Source organism: Cajanus cajan, chromosome 6, assembly GCF_000230855.2.
Source record: "Cajanus cajan strain Asha chromosome 6, NIPB_CcT2T_4, whole genome shotgun sequence".
NCBI classification, from domain to species: domain Eukaryota; kingdom Viridiplantae; phylum Streptophyta; class Magnoliopsida; order Fabales; family Fabaceae; genus Cajanus; species Cajanus cajan.
In genome coordinates this window covers 53,864,178-53,886,812 of record NC_138522.1, presented here as the reverse complement: position 1 = coordinate 53,886,812, position 22,635 = coordinate 53,864,178, and the positions used below count along the sequence as shown (strand labels likewise).

The 22,635-nt window shown below is 31.2% G+C and overlaps 2 protein-coding genes across 3 annotated transcripts; both read right to left on the bottom strand.

The window, feature by feature from the left end:
• Nucleotides 1-2,570: 2,570 nt before the first annotated feature.
• On the bottom strand, nucleotides 2,571-6,477 carry LOC109795902 (pentatricopeptide (PPR) repeat-containing protein). 2 transcript variants are annotated; one of them, XM_020355465.3, is made up of 2 exons: nucleotides 3,854-6,477; nucleotides 2,571-3,202 (listed from the first exon to the last, which is right to left on the bottom strand). In XM_020355465.3, the coding sequence occupies exon 1, from the start codon at nucleotides 6,320-6,322 to the stop codon at nucleotides 3,983-3,985; it is 2,340 nt and encodes a 779-aa protein (XP_020211054.2). In that variant the 5' UTR covers nucleotides 6,323-6,477; the 3' UTR covers nucleotides 2,571-3,202; nucleotides 3,854-3,982. The 2 variants fall into 2 exon arrangements, with proteins under 2 accessions (XP_020211054.2, XP_020211052.2); XM_020355463.3 differs by having other exon boundaries at nucleotides 2,571-3,197.
• A 1,785-nt stretch (nucleotides 6,478-8,262) lies between these two features.
• LOC109796612 (glucomannan 4-beta-mannosyltransferase 9) lies at nucleotides 8,263-13,900 on the bottom strand. Its single transcript, XM_020356313.3, has 9 exons — nucleotides 12,915-13,900; nucleotides 12,710-12,808; nucleotides 12,188-12,440; nucleotides 10,359-10,469; nucleotides 10,040-10,176; nucleotides 9,651-9,764; nucleotides 9,351-9,550; nucleotides 9,039-9,233; nucleotides 8,263-8,917 (listed from the first exon to the last, which is right to left on the bottom strand). Exons 1-9 carry the CDS (start codon nucleotides 13,242-13,244, stop codon nucleotides 8,755-8,757), a joined length of 1,602 nt encoding a protein of 533 aa, XP_020211902.1. The 5' UTR covers nucleotides 13,245-13,900; the 3' UTR covers nucleotides 8,263-8,754.
• Nucleotides 13,901-22,635: the final 8,735 nt, after the last annotated feature.

The following is a 22,635-nucleotide window of genomic DNA, read 5'->3' as shown; positions in this document are numbered from 1 at the left end:
AAGGAAGAACAGAACAATCATGGATATGGTGAGATGCATGCTAAAGGCAAAACAAATGCCTAGAGAATTCTGGGCAGAAGCAGTTTCTACTGCTGTGTATATTTTGAACAGGTGTCCAACAAAGAGTGTTTGTGATAAAACACCAGAAGAAGCTTGGAGTGGAAGGAAGCCCTCAATCCGGCATCTCAAAATTTTTGGGTGTATAGCATATGCTCATGTACCAGATCAACTCAGAAAGAAGCTAGATGACAAAGGAGAGAAGTGCATCTTTATTGGTTACAGCACCAACTCAAAGGCGTATAAGCTTTACAATCCAGTGACAAAGAAGGTTATCATCAGCAGAGATGTGACCTTTGATGAAGAAGGAATGTGGGATTGGTCTTTCAAAGCACAAAAGGAGCTTGTAATAAATCCAGAAAACTATGAAGAGGAGAATGGACATGTAAATCCAACACCTGATGAACCAGAAACATCAAGCAGACCACAAAGGCAAAGGAGATTACCAGCCAGATTGGAGGATTATGTTGTGGGTAATGATAATGACCCATCTGATGAAGAAATTATCAATTTTGCCTTATTTGCAGATTGTGAGCCTGTAACTTTTGAAGAAGCTTCAAATAATCAATATTGGAGAAAAGCAATGGATGAAGAAATTCATGCCATTGAGAAGAATCAAACATGGGAGCTGACAGACTTACCAGCAGACAAAAAGCCAATTGGAGTAAAGTGGGTGTACAAAACTAAGTACAAGTCCAGTGGAGAAATTGATCGCCTTAAAGCAAGGTTGGTAGTAAAAGGGTACAAACAAAAGCCAGGTATTGATTATTTTGAGGTATTTGCTCCTGTAGCGAGATTAGATACAATTCGTATGCTTATCTCTCTATCAGCTCAAAATAATTGGAAAATTCATCAAATGGATGTTAAATCTGCTTTTCTGAATGGAACTTTGGAAGAAGAAGTATATGTTGAGCAGCCTGCAGGATATGAAGTTAAAGGAAAAGAAGATAAAGTCTATAGATTGAAGAAGGCATTGTATGGTCTGAAACAGGCACCTAGGGCGTGGTATAAGAAGATTGATTCTTACTTTGTGAATAATGGTTTTCAGAAATGCCCGTTTGAACACACTTTGTATATCAAATCTGTTGATCTTGACAATATCTTTATTGTGTGCCTCTATGTTGATGATCTAATTTTTACTGGAAATAATCCAAAGATGTTTGCAAAATTCAGGGAGGCTATGGCTAAATGTTTTGAAATGACGGATCTGGGCCTAATGTCCTATTTTTTAGGCATCGAGGTTGATCAGCGAGATGATGGAATTTTCATTTCTCAAAAGAAATTCGCAGGTGATATTTTAAAGAAGTTCAAGATGGAGAATTCAAAGCCAATCTCAACACCTGTTGAAGAAAAGTTGAAGCTGACCAGTGACATTGGAGGCAAGAAAGTCAATCCAACTCTCTATAAAAGTTTGATTGGAAGCCTTAGATATTTAACTGCAACCAGGCCAGATATTGTCTATGGAGTTGGACTACTCAGTAGATTCATGGAAAAGCCTCGAGATTCTCATTGGCAGGCAGCTAAAAGAATTCTCAGATACATCAAAGGTACTCTGACAGAAGGAATTTTCTATGATAAAAACATTGATGTGAATCTTGTTGGATATACGGATAGTGATTGGGCAGGAGATATAGAGACAAGAAAGAGCACGTCAGGATATGCATTCAATCTTGGAAGTGGTACAATATCATGGTCATCAAAGAAGCAACAAGTGGTGGCACTCTCAACTGCCGAAGCAGAATATATAGCAGCAGCAAGTTGTGCAACCCAAGCTGTGTGGCTGAGAAGAATGCTTGAAGTAATGTATCAAAAGCAAAATACTCCCACAATGATATTTTGTGATAACAAGTCAGCAATTGCATTATGCAAAAATCCAGTATTTCATGGAAGATCCAAGCACATAGATATTCGGTTTCATAAAATCCGAGAACTGGTAGCTGAGAAAGAAGTAACAATTGAATATTGTTCAACTGAAGAACAAGTTGCAGATATTTTCACGAAGCCGTTAAAAGTTGAGTTATTCTGCAAGTTAAAAAGAATGCTTGGAATGATACAAGCTTGATTTAAGGGAGGCAATGTCAGAAAACTAAATCAAGCTACAGTAACTTGGAATTCAAAATTGTAGGCTACCGACAATCTCTTAAATTGATGAATAGTACGTTACTTGAAAGTCAAAATTGGCTGCACCGTTTCAAAGTGAAATTTGAAATTCTATAATTGCTGCATGGTTCAAATTGAATTCCACGAAGGCTGCATCATCTCAAATTTGCATACGTTAAGTTTCTTAAATATAATATTTTATTATTTTGTGTGTTGTAACATTTGCCTATAAAAGGCCATATGTTGTACGTTGTTAGTGTATGTAAGTTGAGTGAAAAATTTCCTCTTCCGTTTCTCTTGTTTCTGCTGTGTGTATATGAGTGTATTTGATAAAAATTATGTCCCACTGATATCATTAATGTAAAAACAGAACCCATGTTCTAATGCGTAAAAGATAACCAAAAATAGATATATTGTTTCCCAAAGAATTATAGAATCAGATTTATATGATTGCCCGTTATTTTGATTGTCGGATACACATGTTTGACATAAATAACTGATTATTTACCAACAAATCAACCCGTGCAACATCCCGTGTACTCTGCTACTAATAATGTTTACAAGACAACCCAACCTCCAGCAACAAGCAAACTCAAATTTGAACTCTTTGACAATCTCTCTGAACGAATCCGTCACGTCTACCAACTTCATACAAAATTTGTTGTGCAGTTCGAATGTTACCCTTTAGAAGTTATTATAGTAATCACATTCAGCGCAACAAAATCAAACGCCATTTCACTACGCAAAAGTAGAATATGTGAAACACAAGTCTGGATTATTTTTTGATGCCGAAACCTTTCTGGCATTTTTGTTTGGTGCTTGAAATATTCGGGGAAGATTGCGACACCATGCGTTGGTGTGTGCGCAGAAAATTTATGAGCATTTGTTCCTTTTTGGCAAAGACTGGTAGATTTCCAGCCTCTCAAACAATCATCAGCGGTGACATCCAGCTAGGAGATGCAGGATCCTTAACCCAGTGATGGAGACCAACGATATTTCTTTGTAGTTGATATTTATGAAAGCCACCGTCAAACATGTCCCTGCACTAAAAAATACGCTTCATTGAAATCTTGAAGTTAAAATGTACCTTGGCATGCATGTCCATGCATATAAGCTTTTGGATCCATCGGTCCATGCATTATGCATATAAGCTTTTGGATCCATCCCTTTAATCTTCATATCACCAATGAAATGTTTTACTAAACACTTGAAAAAAATTTTGGGCATGTAATTAACAAACGCTATTTCTTTTTTAAAAAGAAAAAAACAAAATCAAGCCTCTGATGTGTGTTTGTATAATTACTTTTTGAATAGGAGTTTTCTTTATTAAAATAAAAAAGTAATATCCCCAACTAATAAGAGGGTGCATAAATCTAACTCGTATAAAAAGACAACAATTTATGTGTCTTTAGAGAGTGTTTGTAAACATGTAAATGAAGTATTATTCATTATTCAATAAACTGTTATCCCACAATAGATTAATATGTAAAAAAAAATTAATATGAAAGGTATCTAAATAAATTATAAAAAAAGACTTATTTCGCTAGATTTCACAAAAAAAAAATTATTGAAATTAATTAATTTTCACAAGTTCTAATAAGTTTCACGCACACCTTTCCAAGCGTTCAATTATCAAATATCAATAACTAAAATCCATGGAGAAATGAGAATAAACAATTAGAATTGCGAATATTACCGTTTTGAGCTCGTATTTAACTTCCTCTTCCTTTGGTAGAACATAAGTATATGCGCTGATATTAAGCACCTGTCCCTTTCAAATCATATGCATTGAACAATGGCGCAAGCATTGAACCTTGTCAATCTACTAGTTATTCAGTCCTCTACTACTCAATTCAGAGGATACAATTTGGGCCTCTCGCAGCATTCCCTTCTCTCTTAGTCCGGCTACTAGCTGGTAGCACATGCGGTCATTTAAAAGCAAGCCCCTATCAACCATTTCCCTATACCAACAATATGCACCATTGACATCTTTTAAGTCACAATGTCCCTTAACCAGAATGTTATATGTATCAACTTTTGGAACCAGTCCTTTAGCATTCATATCATCAACAACATGCTTTATTTCTGAAATCCTTCTATCTCTCAGATATGCCAGAATCAAACAATTGTAAGTCACCTTGTCAGATTCAACTCCCTGATCAACCATCTGTTGGTGCATAGACATTGCCTTCTGAACATTTCCATCTTCAGCATAACAGTAAATCATTTCATTATATATAAACCGATCCGGAACCAAATCCATTTGTAACATTTCTTGAAGCATTCTCTCCATTGTCACTACACCTTCCTTCCTGCACGCATAGATCAACGGATGAAAAGTTCCAACAGTAGGTTTTATGCCTAGCATCTTCATATTATCATACAATTCAAAGCATTTATGGGTGTTTACTGCCTTGGCATATCCTGAGATCAGAGAATTGTATGTTATAACATCCGGATTACATCCCTTGCCTGTCATTTGGAGAAACAAAGCCTCAGCTTCCTTTACCCTTCCACTTCTTCCAAGTCCATAGATTAATGTGTTGTACGTGACAAGTGTTGCGTCTATTCCACTTTGTATCATTTCATCAAAAAATCTGAAAGCATCTTTCAATTTACTCAATGAGCAACTAGCTTCAATGAGCATATTATATACTTGTGCATTCGGAGAAACCCCACGACCTATCATATCCGCAAGCACAATCTCTGCATCAAGAAGCTTACGATCTTTGCAGAGACAATTTATCAGAGAACCATAGCTGATGACATTAGGCTTTATCCCTGCCTTCTCCATTTCCTCAAAAATCTCGAAACACCTGACAAAATGGCCCCTCTGACCATAACCATTAATCAATGAATTATAGGTCTCCACAGTGGGGGAAACACCCTTCTCTCTCATCCTCTCAATCCATGTCTCTGCCTGATCCACCTCCCCATTTTCACAGAACTTGCTAATCAGGGTATTAAAAGTAACACGATTCGGCTCCAACCCTCGTTCCTCCATTTGTTCAGTTGTGAGTATAGCTTTCTTCACGTCACCCTCTTGGCAATATGCATTCACCAATATGTTATACGAAACCTTGCTTGGAGCAACTCCATTATCAACTAGTTTAGCCAGAACTTCCTTGGCCTTTTCAACCCTTCCAACCCTGCACAATCCATTCAACAAAATACAATAAGTTTGTTCATCAATCCGTATTTCCTTTCCATTATCCATCGAATGATCATCATCAAACACAACACTCAAAAACCCACCAGGCAAAAAGCCACTACCCTCCATCTCTAACAACACCTCCCTCGCATCCTCCACCCTCCCCAAGCCACAAAGACCGTTTAACAAGCAATTATAAGTGATAACATTACACCCCACATTATGTTCCTTCATCCTCTTCTTAAAGCCAAAAGCCTCCTCTATATCACCCACCCTACAGTACCCATCAATGAGCGTGTTATGAGTAACCGTATTAGGAACCAGGTTTCTCTGATTCATTTCATCGAACAACTTCCGAGCTTCCTTGACCCTTCTCATTTTACACAACCCTCCCAAAATCAAGTTATAAGCGAACACATTAGGAGCCACTCCTTCCTTCTCCATGGAACTCATCAACTCAAAACCCTTATCGAGGTCCCTCAGCATCACCGCGGCCTGAAGAGCCTTCCCATAAGCAACAGCGTCGGGTCGAACACCGGAATCGACAAAGTCGGCGAAGAGAGCTAGGGTTTTCTCGAACTGTCGCGAAGCGACTAGGGTTCGGAGCAAACGGTTGACGGAGCGCGTGGAAGGGAGAAAACCGTCTTTTCGCATGGAAGAGTACAATTCGGTAGCTTCGTCGAGCATTTTGGGAACGGAGCAGAGCCATAAGAGGGTGTCCGAAAAGAGGGGCTTGGAGACGTGTGCGTGGAGTTCGGAGAGAGAGGAGAATACGGTTTTGGAAAGGAGAAGGGATCTGAGGAACCTTCTTGCGGTGATGGTGAGGCCAAGGCTTAGTAAGTTTTCGAGTTTTTGAACCTTTTTGAGGCGGTGCTGGTGTTGGGGGTGAGGTTCAGAGAGCGTGAGTGGTTCGGAGCAGAAGAAGGAAACGAAATTGTTGAAGTGGGAATTGGGACGAAGACGAAGACGAAGACGAAGACGAAGACGAAGAGAAGAACGAGTTCTGAATCCCATTGTATGGCGCGCAAAAACCCCTTCTCTCTGATTCGCATTGCTGGAATCCTTGTTGGGTAACTAGCTTCCATCTTCACTTGATGGGCCCTGCTTTCGGCCCAATTCTTTTCTCTACCTACCCGCTTTGCATCTTTCAGTGCCTAAATTTAAACTAATAGAATATACTATTTAGTCCATGAAGATTTTTTCAATTTTTGAGAGACTACATTGTATGATTTCTTTTTGAAGGCTACGTATTAGAAATTATTTATATAATAACTATTTAAATGAGAAACTGATATTTTAAGAATTAAATTAACGTTTTATTTAAATTTTAAACTGATATCTTTATATTATTACTAAACTGATTTAATCAATATAGTCTAATTGATAGATAGTTGGGTTTTTTAAATGTTCAATTTTTAGCTGTTGGTCAATTTTTATTTAGACAAAAAAACCTGATTTAAAAGAAAATAAAAAATCCAACGTTAGGCATTAACTCAAAAGATTTTTTAAAACTTGAAGTTTTAAATGTTATAATATTATTATATATATATATATATATATATATATATATATTTTTATTCTATTCTCAAGTAAAGTTAAATCTTATAATATTATTATTGTTTGAAGTGAAATGCCTTTTTGTATTGTATATGGAAAAACAACTTTTACCTCTTAAGCCATATGATAGACAAATAATTTGGTTTCTTAAACATAATTAGTTATGGTTTGATCTATGATCACATATATAGTAAAGACTTTGTTTGGAAGAAAAAAAATTACACAAACAAAGTTAATATGACATTTTTTAAAATTATTTGCAAAAATAAGAAATGAAACAAAAATAACTTTTTTAAGGATAAAGAAGTCCTTGGTTTTTCCTTTTGACCCTGTTTAGCAAGAACAAAAAAAAAAAGTAGCTACTTACATTTTTTGAATATGTGGCCATGCCAGTTTCTGCTACAAATACCTCGAAGATGAAACGAGAACTAAAAGATAAATAGCAGTTAGCAGATAAAAAGAATTTAACCCTAGATTGAACAGAAAAGAGGAACGTAATGCGAGGGTTTTGAAACACACCTGATTGGTGATTCCATCAATTCGTAGTCTCCCTAAGAATAAAAAACGGGAATATGTTGGTAGATGTGGAAGGGGCAGGGGATGAAAGTAGGGGAATCAAGCTTCATTTCTTTGTGTGCATTCAAAATATATACATATATATATATATATATATATAAGAAAAAGATTCACTTATTTTAAAAATAAGTTTATATAAATTTATTTTATTTAATTTTTATTTAAGATTATATTTTTGCAAAATTGAAGGTTACATTTCCTTATTTATTATTTATAATTTTACTTATTACAATGCCTTTATTTTTGTTATTTTTAAAAAGAGAAATTCTCTTTGGCATTTTCATCTGTTTTTTTTTTTTTTTTTTGTTAAAGAGAGGGAGGTGTAAAGAAAGGGAGGGGGTTGTAGATGTATAAATTGTGCAGAAATAATGCGAAAGGTTTTAACCGAAAAATTCTCTGATTGTTTAAAATTTGAAAATAATAAAATTAAAAAAATAATTTATTTCAAATATTGTACAGATTTAAATGGTTCGGAATGTTGATTCGGAGTCCAAAGTATTACTGATAAATTGTGATAGAATGACATCATTCTTAATTAGTTTCTGATTATATTCCGAGAGTGAACTCTCGTCTGTACTAGGCTTTAGGGAATACATAAAAGGAAATTGCAAGATGCTTCTACTACAAAATTTGTCTCATTATTTGGTGTCCTTTTGCTCTGTATCCTTGTGATACACACCAACCAAGGTTGGAGGTTAGATATAACTAGTATCCCTTTGGCAGCCATTGATTTTAGCATTAATTATTTCATCATATAAATCAAGCCAATTTAATTATTAACTTTCTTTGGTATAACATTTTTCTATTAAGAAATCTGTAACTTGCACTTCAAAAGGCTCATCTCTGCTCCCATATAGTCATTCCTGTCAAATTTGTCTGACATTGAAGAAATACAAAATGGAACTTCGTGTATTATCCCATTTCTTGAAGCTGTTTATTACTTCAAACAAATACAATGTAAAGAAAAGCAAAATAAAAGTTAAAAAAAGCTACAAAATCTTATAAACAATCCATCCAATCAAAGATGTTTGCTCCTGAGGATCCATGCCTCTTGATTGATGCGTTCTTGTTCTGTATACTTCCCTTTCATGAGAAGAACTTCCGTAATTTCCTTATATATCTTTGAGCAGAATATTCACAAGAAAACTATCTCTTTATCACCAACTCCGATTATGCAAGACCTTAAAGAATGACCACCCTTTCTTTTACACTAACAAGCTGTAACTTGCCAGAACTATGTTGAAAACACTATAATACACGTTGATATGAAGGCACAGAGCTGAAATAGCCGAATGAAGAAATACCAAGTCCTTCTAGGAGTTGGGAACAATGGTGCCAACATATCCAAATGCCATGATGAAGAAGGCAAATGCTTGGATAAAGAGGAAGATGAAGAAATGGTTTTTCCCGAACATAACATCATAGCAGCCACAAAAGAAGAGGTAGAATGCCACACCAAGTTCTAACAAGTGAATCCTAATAATATTTGAACACCAAAACAACAAATGTAAGTAAGCATCCCAATATCATATAACATTTACTATTTATAAATCAGTGAATGTTATCGAATAACTGAGCCAAGAATACTCATTCATACCTGTCTCCAATTCTGAATCTTGGCTTTTTAAGTGCTTTTCCTCCTGCTTTAGCCTTGAGAGCATCACCAAGTTTTTCAGTGACAACCCATTCGTTCACTCGACTAGCCTCTAGTAGACCAATAATCGTTGCCTTTGTTCGATGCAGAGACATGACATTCTCAAAGAGAATCCAGAAGACAAGTAAATGAAGTGACCTGAAACATAAAGCACACAATGAATAAAGTCAACAAAGCTTTACTTGCAAAACAAGTTCCTTGTCTTTAAACTTGTTCATGATTTGATGATAAGAGCAAAACTTGAGAAATCAAGACCTTGGAGTTCCAACTGCATTTAGAAAGGTGATGATGGAAGGGATATAGACAGCACCCCACTTTGGGACCACCACCTCAGGCACCAAAACTGTTGAAGGTAATACAATGCAATAAAACACAAACGTGTTGATGTGTGCTACCACCTTCCGAACAAAGAAGAAGCTGTAAATCACGTGTATCTTCTTCCACAATGACACTTTCTGCAATGGATATACACATGAATTTGGAGCATAAGTAGTCAACATATTTTGTTCTGCTCCCGCATATTCCTTATGATTCAAGGAAACAAAACAAATTTACCTTGTTGTTTATGATCTCCATGACCATTTTCCTAAAGAGATTGGCTGGCCCGCATGACCAACGGTGCTGTTGGTAGCGGTATGCCTTGAATGTACTTGGCAATTCATTTTTAACCTATAGCAAATGAATAGCTTATATCAGAAAAAAAAAAAAAAAAAAAAAAAGATATCACACAGAGACAAGAAGTATAATTAACTAGAACTGATTAATAAAAGTTTTGGTACTTATAAAGGGATAGACATCTTTAACAAGGATTTAATAATGAGGATTTAGCTATTCTAACCACTAAGTTAAAGATATTATCTTTATAAAGTAAGTAAGCTTCCAAAATACTTTAATTCAAATCATGAAATCCGAATAATAAATAGTTAAGTATGAAGAAAGCGAACCTTCAAGTCAGACAAGTATAAGAATTTCCATCCTTTGAGACTGGCTCGCACAGCCAGGTCCATATCTTCCACTGTGGTCCTATCCTTCCATCCACCAGCTTCATTCAAAGCCGAAATTCTCCATACTCCAGCAGTTCCTAATGTTATTTACAATGGTACAAAAAATGGGCTAAATCTTTATGCCACAAGAAAACAATAGTTTCCATTATTGCAAAAAAATCCCTGCCTTGTAACCTTTTTTTTTCCTTAAAAAGAAAACATACAGAATCTATTTCCATTTTTTATAGCATAAGATAAAAATATTTGTCATATATATTACCGTTGAAACCAAAGAAGGCGTAAGTGGAAGACCCCACTTCTTGTTCCACAGTAAAATGGTAATCTAGTGACATCTCTTGCATTCTGGTCATCAAACATTCATCGGCATTCACTGGAATCACAAAATAAATAATAAATAAATAAATAAATTGCCTTGTCAACAACTTAGCTGGCATGAAATTTACACAGGAAGGCCATTATGTAATTTTGCAGGAGTTAAAACTAGATCCAGTTGTCGGTTAGTAGAGATAGATAGTGACTACAAAATAAGGTCCACCATTAAATTTGCACATGCAACTGCCGGAGGCAGCAGAAACAAGTAAAGGGAAAAAAGGAAGATGAAGAAGCACAATAAGAACAATGATGACAGCAACAACCACAATAATATCAACAACGGTGTTTTCTCACAAGACAGAAATACCCTTTGAAATATACATCACATTACATACATGCAGGTTTCAGGTTCAAGTATTGCCCTCCTATGCGGTAGCAGAAATCAGCAATAATAATATTTGGACCCGCTCAAATATTCAATTTACTAGCTAAAAAACAAAATAGTGACTGCAGAAAAAATTTGGTACTTCTCAATTCTCATTCCCCGAACTACTTTTTAGGACAGTGGAGCTACACATTTTAGAATTTATAGCATTCTTGAAAGTCACCCATAGAACACACATTTTTCTAAAACATTACCATCTTCATTTTATTTCTTTTTTCTTTTACAATAATAAGATCACATGCTCGGGAATACGATTTCATAGAAAAAAGGATAGCTATTTATTTTTCTTGAAAAAAAAAATGTACTTTTGCTTAATCAAATGTATGATTTGGTTTGCAACTTATGATTTCATCATTTTTTTTGTAATCATTATTATTTCATGAAAATTATACATAGCATGTTGTAAAATATATGGAATTACAGTAATAGTATAGTTAAAGATATGCCAAATACCAACTTTTGAAACAGGGATTGTACAAGAGCTCCTGGCTGAAATTTCCTTGTTTGTTTAAGCATTCTAAATTGACCTTCTTATTTACTTACTAATATAACAGTTTTCAAAATAACCACATCCATAACCCTCAAATTTAACTATCCGTTTCTGAATTAAGCAGTGGTCCAGTGTTTTTATCTGGCTTTTCGGCCACACAATGACACAACCAAACCGTATTCTGCTATAAATGAATTCATTAGATAGGACACCATACGTGACAACCATTATTATTATATCATGGTTAATCATCTAACAGTTCATAGGTGACTTTTCATGACAGACTGTCCCCAAAAAATAATGTAAAGAGGTTTACTAATCTGCCATCCCCACTTTTTTTCGAGAGCACGGGACAAATGAAAGCAAACCACGGAAATACATCTAAAAGAAAAAGGAAAATGAAAAGGAGAAGTAACACCTGTTCTCTGTAGTCTGCATTATAGTTTTTGGAAGGGAGTAGAAAAAGTAGGTCCCGCAGACACAAAGAAGTGAAATAACGATAAGAAAAGAATACGTGGCTTAAATCAAAGGCAACCACGAAAGTTGAACTTGAAGGTGATGTTTACATACACGGTCGTTCAACCACAAAGTGGGACCTACCCCACCCCAACCAAACTAGTTCTTGAAAACAAGTTCAAAGCTAAGAGAACCACCGACAGTTTTTAAAACGAGTTCTGATGTTAGGACTTGGTATCTAATCTAAGACACCACATTAATCCAACGAAAGCCGCCATCAAGAACCCCAAAATCTAAATTAAGCAAAGGTTGTTGTCGTCGTGATTGTTGATGTTGAATGTTAAGAGTTAAGACGACTCAACACAAAAACAAAAAAATAGATTACCAAATTTCCACCGCGCTTGAATGAGGGCTAGCTCGGGATTGTGCACCAGGAATGGAACGGTGCGCCACAAGAAATCAGGCTCTGGTTGAAAATCAGCGTCAAAGATAGCAACGCAATCACACTGTTTCACGTAGCTACGCTTCATGCCTTCTTTGAGAGCCCCTGCTTTGTACCCATTCCTATTGTCCCTAACCTCATACTTTATATTCACCCCTTTGCTTGCCCATCTTTGGCACTCAAGCTGCACCAACTCCTGCATTTGTTGAGTCACCACAAACCAATCATAATCAATGCCTCCAAATTCATATCACATTATAGCTTGTTGGGATACAAACTATAAGTGCTTTTAAGAATGAAAAACTTTTTATTTTCAATAGAGAATCCTTCAGAAGCACTTCAATACTTGTATCAGAATGGAACAAGTCCATTTCAGGCTTTGTACTTACAGAGGATAATAACACTATTCACATGAAACAATGGTAACTAAGTAACTATGATGTGTTTTTGGTGCTAATTAATTACCTTGATTGTTGGGTCAGTGGAGTCATCAAGGACTTGTATGATGATCCTATCTGAAGGCCAAGAAAGTCCACAAGCAGCTCCAATTGAGAGCTGATAAACCTGCATTGAGAAGCAAGGGAAACTCAAGATCGAGGCTCAAAAGTGTTAACTAAAAGTGATGAGAAAAAGCTATGCACTAAGCAATAGCCAACAAGCTTATAAGCACCTCTCTTTCATTGTACATAGGGACTTGAACGAGGACCATTGGATAAGAAGAGTTTCCCAGCTCAATGTCATCCTTCATTGGCTCCCATTTGTAACGTTTCTCTGGCTTTTTGCCAAACAACTTCACCAGAGTGATGACAATGCCCATGTAAACCCTCTCAATGAACATCATGACCGACATGATCAAGCACAGAAACACTGCTAGTCTCAGCAACGGGACAATGAGTGGCGCTTTGATTTGGTTCCAAACCAATGCAAGCTGCATGGTGAGGTCATCTTTGGCCCCTTCAAACGCTTCGGGGAGAATGGTAGTGGAAGAAAGGCGATCCATTTGGAACGTTTTGAAGTTGTGTGTCAGAAAAACAAAAGAGAGTGAGGAATGGGAAGCAGGCTCAAGTTGTGAGAGATGGATCGAAAAGGGTTAAAAAGAGTGACTTGGGTGGAATAATTTTTCTTTTGGTGATTGTTGTTTTGCTTCTGTACCACGCAAAACAAAGGAAGCTAGCAGAGCTGGAATGTCAGACACTCTTACTCGAAGAAAGCTAGTGAGTAAAGGATAACATGCCAGCCAGATCTCAAAACACTTTTCTTTTTGTGCTTTTAACAAGCTATGTCTACCAATGAGTGGTTCTCCTGAGATGGGAGAGCACAACACTTGTGTCAAATACTATTCTGCTTCTGCAACACCGCATGAACAAAATGCGGAAGCAGAGAACAAAGGAGAACGTGCAACAGAAGGAACAAACCAACAAAATAAAAAGGGACAGGAAATGAAGGAAGAGCTATGGGAGAGAATGTTTTTTCTTTTGTTTTTAGAGGTTCTCTTCTCTCTCAGTGTGGGTGCCTCTCTTGATTCCCTTTTTTATATAATGTGCTTAGTGTGGATGATCTGAGGAAGTGGGAACCATCAAGTGTTAGTACCAATACCAAGTTCTGCAGCCACAACCACAAGTATGAGCCTTATATAAAGCATGGTAAGGTGGGGTGGGAATATCAAACCATGAGAATACGAAAATCACACAATTTAAGAGTTTATAATCATTTGCCTTAATTTTCTCGGCACACACGAGTCACATTTGCGTAATACGAGTATTAAATCACTCATGTTAATTGCACCTATCTTCTTTCTTTCTTTAACTATTATTTCTTCTCTCCTCCTTTACTTTCCTAACCCCGCGTCCTGGCCCACCCTATTTGTTGAGACTTATGTGAGTCAAAGCTTATGCACAACTATTATTGTTCAATAAAAAAAAATTAAGGTTACACATTAACCTAATTAAAAATTATAACTATAAAGGACTCCATCTTCACATATTCTTCATGTCAAAATTTTGTGTTGTTAGTTAATCATTCATCATCGTATGATTAAAAAATGACTTTAATAATTATTTCAAAAACGTCACTTCCATTTAACAATGTAATCAACTATTTTTTTTAAGGGATGTAATCAATTATTTCTTTTTCTATAAATAATAAGAAAAAAATTGAAATATTTTTTTAAATTTGATTATTAATTATATTACTTTTATCTCATACATATAAATAAAAAGTTCATCTTCATCTTCCATCACATTATTATTCACGTCAGAAAACATCAAACAGTTGATAATCACTATATAACTTAAATCATAATTAAAAAACATAAAAATAATAATTAAGAAACAATTATGATAACGTCTCGTCAAAATGTCGCACAAGTATGTCAATAATTATTGAATTAAAAATATTAAATTCATAATAAATTAATATAAATAAATAAACCACAAACATTAAAACGCTCCATGAAGAAAAAATCAAGAGAGAAAAAAAACACAAAATCACTTATGAAGTAATGAAATTGGTATAACATCTTTTTTAAGAATAAAAAAAAGTTTTAAAAAAATAATTTACCCATAATTTATTTCCATATTTGTTATCAGAGTTTAATCTTTACTAAAAAAAATACAAAAATAAGTATAAAAAAGGTAAAATAATGGGTGCATGCAATGTGATTGAAAGAACAAAAAAAAAAAGAGAAGGTGAATATCTAATAAAAAAAACAATGAAATAAAGAAACAATGAAAACTAGGGGGGGAAAATTAATTTATCAATAAATTATTACTTTATTTGTTGATGGCGAACCCTTGCAATAAAGTCAACAATTAGGTCAGAAAATACCGAAGATAAAAATATGCAAGAGATCATCGTAAAAAAAATAACAAAATTAAGAAGGTTAAATTGATCTTTTTAATTCTCAATTTTCTTCAAATAGTAATTTTGATTTTTTAAATTTTAAAATCAAGATATTTAGTCTCTATAATTTTCAAAATACCAGATTTTGGTCTTCCTATCAAATTGACATCTATTTATTTGTTAAGTTTATATGTTTATACATGTTTAAGTGATGTATATTTAGTAATATGACATTTGAAAATAAAAATAAAAATAATAAAAAAATCATACAAAAATGTTCAATGTTATCATTTTATCTAAATTAAAATTAAAATTAACAATGTTAATGAAATTGAATGGAAAAGTAATATTAAACATCATTTACAAATTAGATGACCAAATTGAACATTTCGTAAATACAAAGGTTAAATTGAATAAAAAATTATTTAACATTTTTTATGATGAGAGATCTACTTACACAAAGAGTAAGTCTATATGGATTTACTTCACTCAATAACTCATATTTTACATCAAATTTTAATGATTTAATCGTTAAATTAAAAGTTCTTAATGCATAGATCAAGATTTGTAATTTAAAAATAAAAATAAAAATTATTTGATACTTCATTTCATTAATTTAAATTGATGGATAATCATAAAAGTATTTGATACATTGATTTAAATTTATATAATGAAGTATCAAGTAATTTTTAAATTTTTTTAGGATTTTGCAAACTTAATATATGAATTGATAACTTTTAATTTAACGGTTAGATCATTAAAATTTGATGTAAAACATGAGTTATTAAGTTGAGTATTTTTAAATAGACTTATTATAAATTTCTCCTATTTTTTATATAGATAAATTTAAATTCATTTATTTATTTAATAATTTATTTTATTAGCTTTTTTAAAAAATTTGAAGTACTAAATTTTTTGTCATTCATGATCTTATCAAGATAAGTAAAAGAAAATTTAAATTTATCTAAACAAAAAATGTTACATAAATTTTTATTCAATTTTGTTATACATGTTTTTAAAAATATCCAATTTAGTTTCACTATGTTTAAAATGTTCAACTTCATCTTCAATTTTATTTTTAAAAATATTCAATATTATTCTTTCATCTAATCAATTTCTTCAATATCATTAATATCAATTTGGATAGAAAGATAACATATAATATATTTTAAAAATTAAAATATTAAATTAAACCTTTTAAAAATAATGAAACTTAATTAAATCTTAAAAATAAATAAAATGATAAAAATATAATTTAGCAACCATTTATATGCTCCTTTACTCATTTTTCATCTTAAAATTGTTTTATGTGTAAAATTGCAAATGAAGTGAAATTAATTATTATAATACGGGAATGTGAATTTTGAGACGAGAAATAGAAAAAGAAATGGAGAAGAAGAGAAAAAATAAAGAAGAGCAATAACTTTTGGAGAAAAAAACAAAAGTATTTGGAATGAGTAATGAAAAAAAAAACTATGAAACAAGTTTTTAGTGAAAAAATGAAGAAAAAACTATTTACATTAATGACAATATTCAAATTTAAATATATTTTTTATTAGGTTTTGGACCACATAAGTTAAATAATAAGTTATATTAAATAATTTATCAAAATAAATTTAAAACACCTTATAAATTACTCATAAGATATTTTAAAAATTTATCCAAACAATTTCATAAACACTTAAAAAATAAGATAAATAAAAAAAAATTGTACATAAACTCTTCTAAACTAAGCCTAAATGCAAATGTAAAATAAATTTGATTATCCACAACAAACAAATAAAAAAATAATGGAGTTTAATTTACATTTTATATATATATATATATATATATATAAAACTTAAAAAAAAGGAAATAAAATCATATTAATAAAAAAAATGAGATAATATAACATAATCGTAAATTCTTATTAAATGATGGAAAAGAGTAAACTATTTTAGATGTAACTTTGATTATCCATCATTCAGAAGAAGAGTTTTTTTTTCTTCTAATTTATATGTATTGTTAGTGTATAATTTTTTACACAAACATATAATATAATCATATATATTAACGAAAAATATGATATGGATATAAAATAAATTTTTATAAGAAGTTTATATAAAAAAATATATTAATAATCTATATAGATTAAATCTTATTAAACAAAAATATATTAATTTTTTATCGTCAACTTTAACATACTATTTGTTAAAAAAAAATAATAATAAGATGATGACAATCGCAAACTACAGACGTGGAGCATAAAAGGAAGGTGTAAAAGATTTCTTAATCTTGCGATAACGGCTAAACAATTCTTTGTAATGTATTTTGTTGCTTAAAAGCAAACTAATAAAGTTTGGTTTCTGTCGGTAAGCCATTGCAGCATAAAAATCATGAGTTGGTTTCAATCGTAATAATCTGAGTTTTACATCTTTTAATTTAATTACATAATTAATGTTGTTTTGTCATTAATTATTATTAGTATTATCGTCTTAAAATCTTGAAATTAAGAGATTTTAAAGGTTAAATTGTTTTATAAAATAGTTAAATCAAAGATAAATTAGGATAATTTCAGAAATAATGTATAAGTTTTCTTAAGAAGTGATTCTCATAAGTTTATAATTTGGAAAATTCTAGAAAAAAGTTAGAGAAAAAAAAAAAAAAACTTAGGAAAAATCCTTTTTCCTTTCTCTTTTGTCTAACTCGTTTTCCACTCTCCAACAATTGACCATATGTATTGATGGTTAATTCAATCCTATGAAGTTAGGAACCTCAAGCCTTAGGATGTGGGAAACTTCCTTCTCCCCCTATAAGACATGTATATAATTCTAAGAGTTTTTTTATTTATTTTTTTTCAATAATTTATTTTCTATCTTATACATATATAATTTATATGATTGTTTATATAATGTTACATAATAATTCTAAATAAATTATTTATTTTATCACGTAATAACTAAATTATAATATGCATAGTGATTTATTGGATTTTTATATCAACCTAAAAATAAATATATAAATATATAAAGACTCATATACATAAGTAATGTATTCGAAAAAAGTGATGTAAGTCATTGGTCATTTAAATACTAAATAGAATACTTTCCAGGATAAAGTATTCGGATACCTGCTGAAAGTTATCAAGATAGTTTGATAAAAAAGCACATTTTAAACTAAATCAACCTTTATTTTATTTTTGATTTTTCGTTGAATAGCATTTTTTTTTTCTAGTTCTAACTAAATTTTTAATAGATTTTTTATCCGTTGTATCTTCCATGCATGATGGTGATCGACAAAGTATAGGTTTATAATTTAATTTTTAAGGATTTGTTTGTCGGTCAGAATATGATAGAATATAATTAATCTTACAATAAGATAAGACTAAACTTAAGAATACGAAATATAATAAGTATAAAATAAATTTGAATTCTATCGAATGTTTAGTGTACATTATGATAATATATCATATAATTAATATTATTACATATATTTTTTTATATATTTAATATATATTAATAAGATATTATATAAATTATATTTAACTAATAAAATTTTTATTTTATTGAAATTACATATAATTCTTTTTAAAATAGTATTAATTTAATTTTAAAATTTAAAATTAAAAAAAATAACTGTATCATATAATTTATTGTTTCTGTTTATGTATTTAGTTTTCTTAAAATTATGTAATACTTATAAAATTATAATATTTGAAATATTTTTCTTAATACTACTAAAATAATAATTTTTATTTTAGGGACTATATAACATTGCGAATAGGAACCATTACGTATAAGAGTTATGGTAGGTCATTACACATATATCAATGAGGAACAAGTATTATGTGCCTCTATTATTTAAAAAATATTTTATTATTTTTTTTTAAAATTATCAAATAGATGATTAGTTGAAGATTTAAAAAAAAAATAAGAAAAAAGATATTAATTTAAAAAGATAGTAAGGAAGAATGATAACAAGAGATTTAACTTCTCTAAATCTAGTAAGTTGTACTTTAAAGAATGAAGTACAATAATAATCATTAATTAAAAAATGATTGATATTATAATTATTTTTATATTTTATTTTGTTTAATTTTGATTTTATCACAATTTTTGATTAATCAACAATTATGAATGTGCATTATTTTTAAAGTATACCTCACACTTTAAAAGAGATAAATCCAATAATAAGAAAGAATAATATAAAAGTATTTAAATAAAATAATAAAAAAAATTGTACACATAAAAATAAGCTATTATCTTTGTATATAGTTATATATATAATATATATATATATAATAAAAAAATATAACATATCTAAAAGATTTATTTTTGTGAAACATAATAATTATCTAGAAATTATGCAAAAAATGATTTGAACTTGAATGCATGCATGGTTTTTATCCTCCCAAGTTCAGGCGAAACAGTATATTGAAACCCTATTATATATTTTTACAATTTGGAAAAGTGGAAATGAAGGCATTTCTTTTTGACATTTATTTATATTTCAACTGACATATATATATAAAACCTAACATATTTATACCTTTTTAGTCCGTAAATCGATCGAGAGAGAGAGAGAGAAATAAAGTGTTAAAAAGTTGGAAGCTTTATATTTTTTGTTGTGGCGGTGCAATGGCATGAAGAAGGTTTATATTTTGGTGGTGTCTCTTTCGGGCCCTTAAATGTTCACCAACCAAACTCAACGAATCTCTTTATAGTCAGCGCCATCCTACCCTTCCTCCACTCCTTCCTTTATTTATTAACAATACCCAATGCTCTTTTTTTCTTTTTTCTTTTTTTCTGTCTTCAAAAAAACAAAATCACGCAATATTAAACGGCCAGCATTATGTTGATTTTTCTTTTTTTAATTTCTTTGGCACCACTTGTGAAATGAATTTGGATTTTGGAACTACTGAATCTGACGCGTAAAGACGATTTGCTCATGGGCATTTTATTCAAGGAAAATAAACATTATTATGCGATATTTATTTGCCAACTTAAAAAATAAAGTGAAATTGAATATATATTTTAGCTTTCATATTCGAATTGCAAATAAAAAAGTGTTTGAATTAAAGCTAATGGTCATGCCACTCGAAAAGAAGATCGAAGTCAATAATAATATGCTTTTACCAATTATAAAAAGCGAAAAGTGGGTAATAATGAGCCATAAAATATAATCAAGTCTATAAACATAGGCTAAGTATCCATTTTGACAAATATACTAACAGGTCGATGAAAATTGAATCTATTGCATACACATTAACTTGCCTTTACAAAGACCAGACTTTAATTTTGGTGTGGATTTTATATTTCCAGAATTTTGAGTTTTCTTCCCGAATAAAAATGGAACAAAAAAATATATGGAAGAAATTGCAAGAGTTAATAACTGAATATACCCATTGAATGAAGGTGTTATGAGAAAGAGTGAAAAGTGTCATTACAAATATATCCCGCAAGTGATTTTCGCTATACAGGTACAATTGCTTTATGCTTGTTAATCCAAGTACAAATCTTAACGCATTGTGTGATGTAATTGTTATGTCAACATACTACAATATTGTTGGCCTTTCTATTGATCGATCTTAGTAGTATAATGAAAGTTTGAAGAGCTAAACATAAGATTTGTAATGTATCTTTTGTAAGAAATAAATTGTCACAAATCTCTCTGAATCTTCACCTAATACACTATCCTTAGTCAAATAATATATAATTTCTTTTAACCGTGTGTAGAATTAATTATTATTTTTCTTATTAACTTAAATTCCCGTTCTTTAAAATCTCTACAAACACATCATTAACTATAATTCATCTTAGACTAATCCATAGCATTATCTTTTAGTTTTAAGTCTTTCTCATGCAGATATAGACAGCATTATCTAGAATTATATAGGTACTAACATCAATCATTAAGATTAAATTTTCCTTTCGGCACAAGATCGCAGACAATAACTTGCATGGGAAAAAATTGAGACAAAAAGTAAAAGTTTCCCAAATAATTTTCTGATTGGTCCTTGTTTTGAATTAACTTCAAATTTCTTCAATAACAAGGATTTGGTGGTCATTTAATATGGCGTTATTAATATTTTGTTAAATGTCTAAATGGTTGTGAGGAAATCGTAAGCTATAAAATGAACCTTTTGTATATAATACGCTCGGGCTAATCAACATATATACATAGTCAAAAGTTTCTAATCTCCCACCTACTACTTATGCATTGACTAAATTAAAAATACATTTTTTTTTCCAATCTATGGAAATACAAATCATTAGGATAAACTCTATTTAAAATTGTGAATATCCTTGACACATTATTATCATTATAGTTTCACGTCTCTGTCTTTAACAGCTAAACAAAGCGTCGGCATTTGTTTAGGGCACAATAAGAACACATGCATTCGTATTTTAATTCCTTTAAATTCTTGGTTAAATCCTGGAAAAAGCCAAACAAAGAACAAACAACAACTGTATGGTTGAAGGTAGTATCTTTAACTTTCGTTTTCAAAGGCAGATTGATTCCCCATTTCTTTAATCATCTCTAAAGGCATACTTAATAAAAATTAATGAGCATGCCAATTCTATATTTTTATATAGTTTGTTATGGACTTTCTAATATCAAAAACAGCAAGTGCATGGAAGGGCCAAGCCTATAAAATGCAGTCAATTATTGAATTTATTACAAGTTTGGAGGAAATGCAGTCCTGTGGGCTCCTAGAAATGTTATGTCCACGAGGCCATAATACAGCATATATACGTGGGGGTGATTGATGTTTCATGGTCCATCTATTTTGTCTTGAAAACGTTTGATATAGTATTATGGTACACTAGAGAGAGCCTAGTTGTGTTGGGTAAAGATTGTTGGCAGGGCAGAACTTTGACAATCCTTGAAGTGTGCATGTGAATAGAGTGGGTGTGCCTTTCTTAGACTAGACATTGCACCTTCTTCGTGACCCTTCTGCCCATTCTGCAGCATATCCTTCTTAGACTTTAATCCCAAGGTTGTCCACACGTCTTCGTCTTCACACCATTCACTCTCATACATTTACTTTACTTGTCAATAATTCAAAATTATATTAAATGTATACTTCTTATTAATTATATATTTTTGTATTTCTTTTTTTTAATTGAGTATTTTTTTAATCTATAAAAACTATAATAACGAAAATAAAATTTGAACTTAAAATCTTATTTATACTATCTCAATTTTTACTATTAAATTGACTTTAGTAGTTCAACAATTATGAGTAGGATCATAGTAAAATTAATAAAAGCACTTTCTTAATTTTACTATTTATTAAGCACAAAAACAAGTGATATGATTAACAGCGGTCAACAAAAACTTTTTAATATATTTAACATAATTATTTTTTAAGTTAATTTAAGGTAATTTTCTTTTCTATTTTAAATGTAAAATTGTTATTTCTAATATGTATGGTTGAAACCCAAACTTAATTAATATGATACATTTATTTGATTTTTTTGTATAAACACTTTAAATATTATGAACTAATAAAATTTTATTTTATTTTTAGTATTATAAAGTTATGATATATTATGATTTTTTAATAT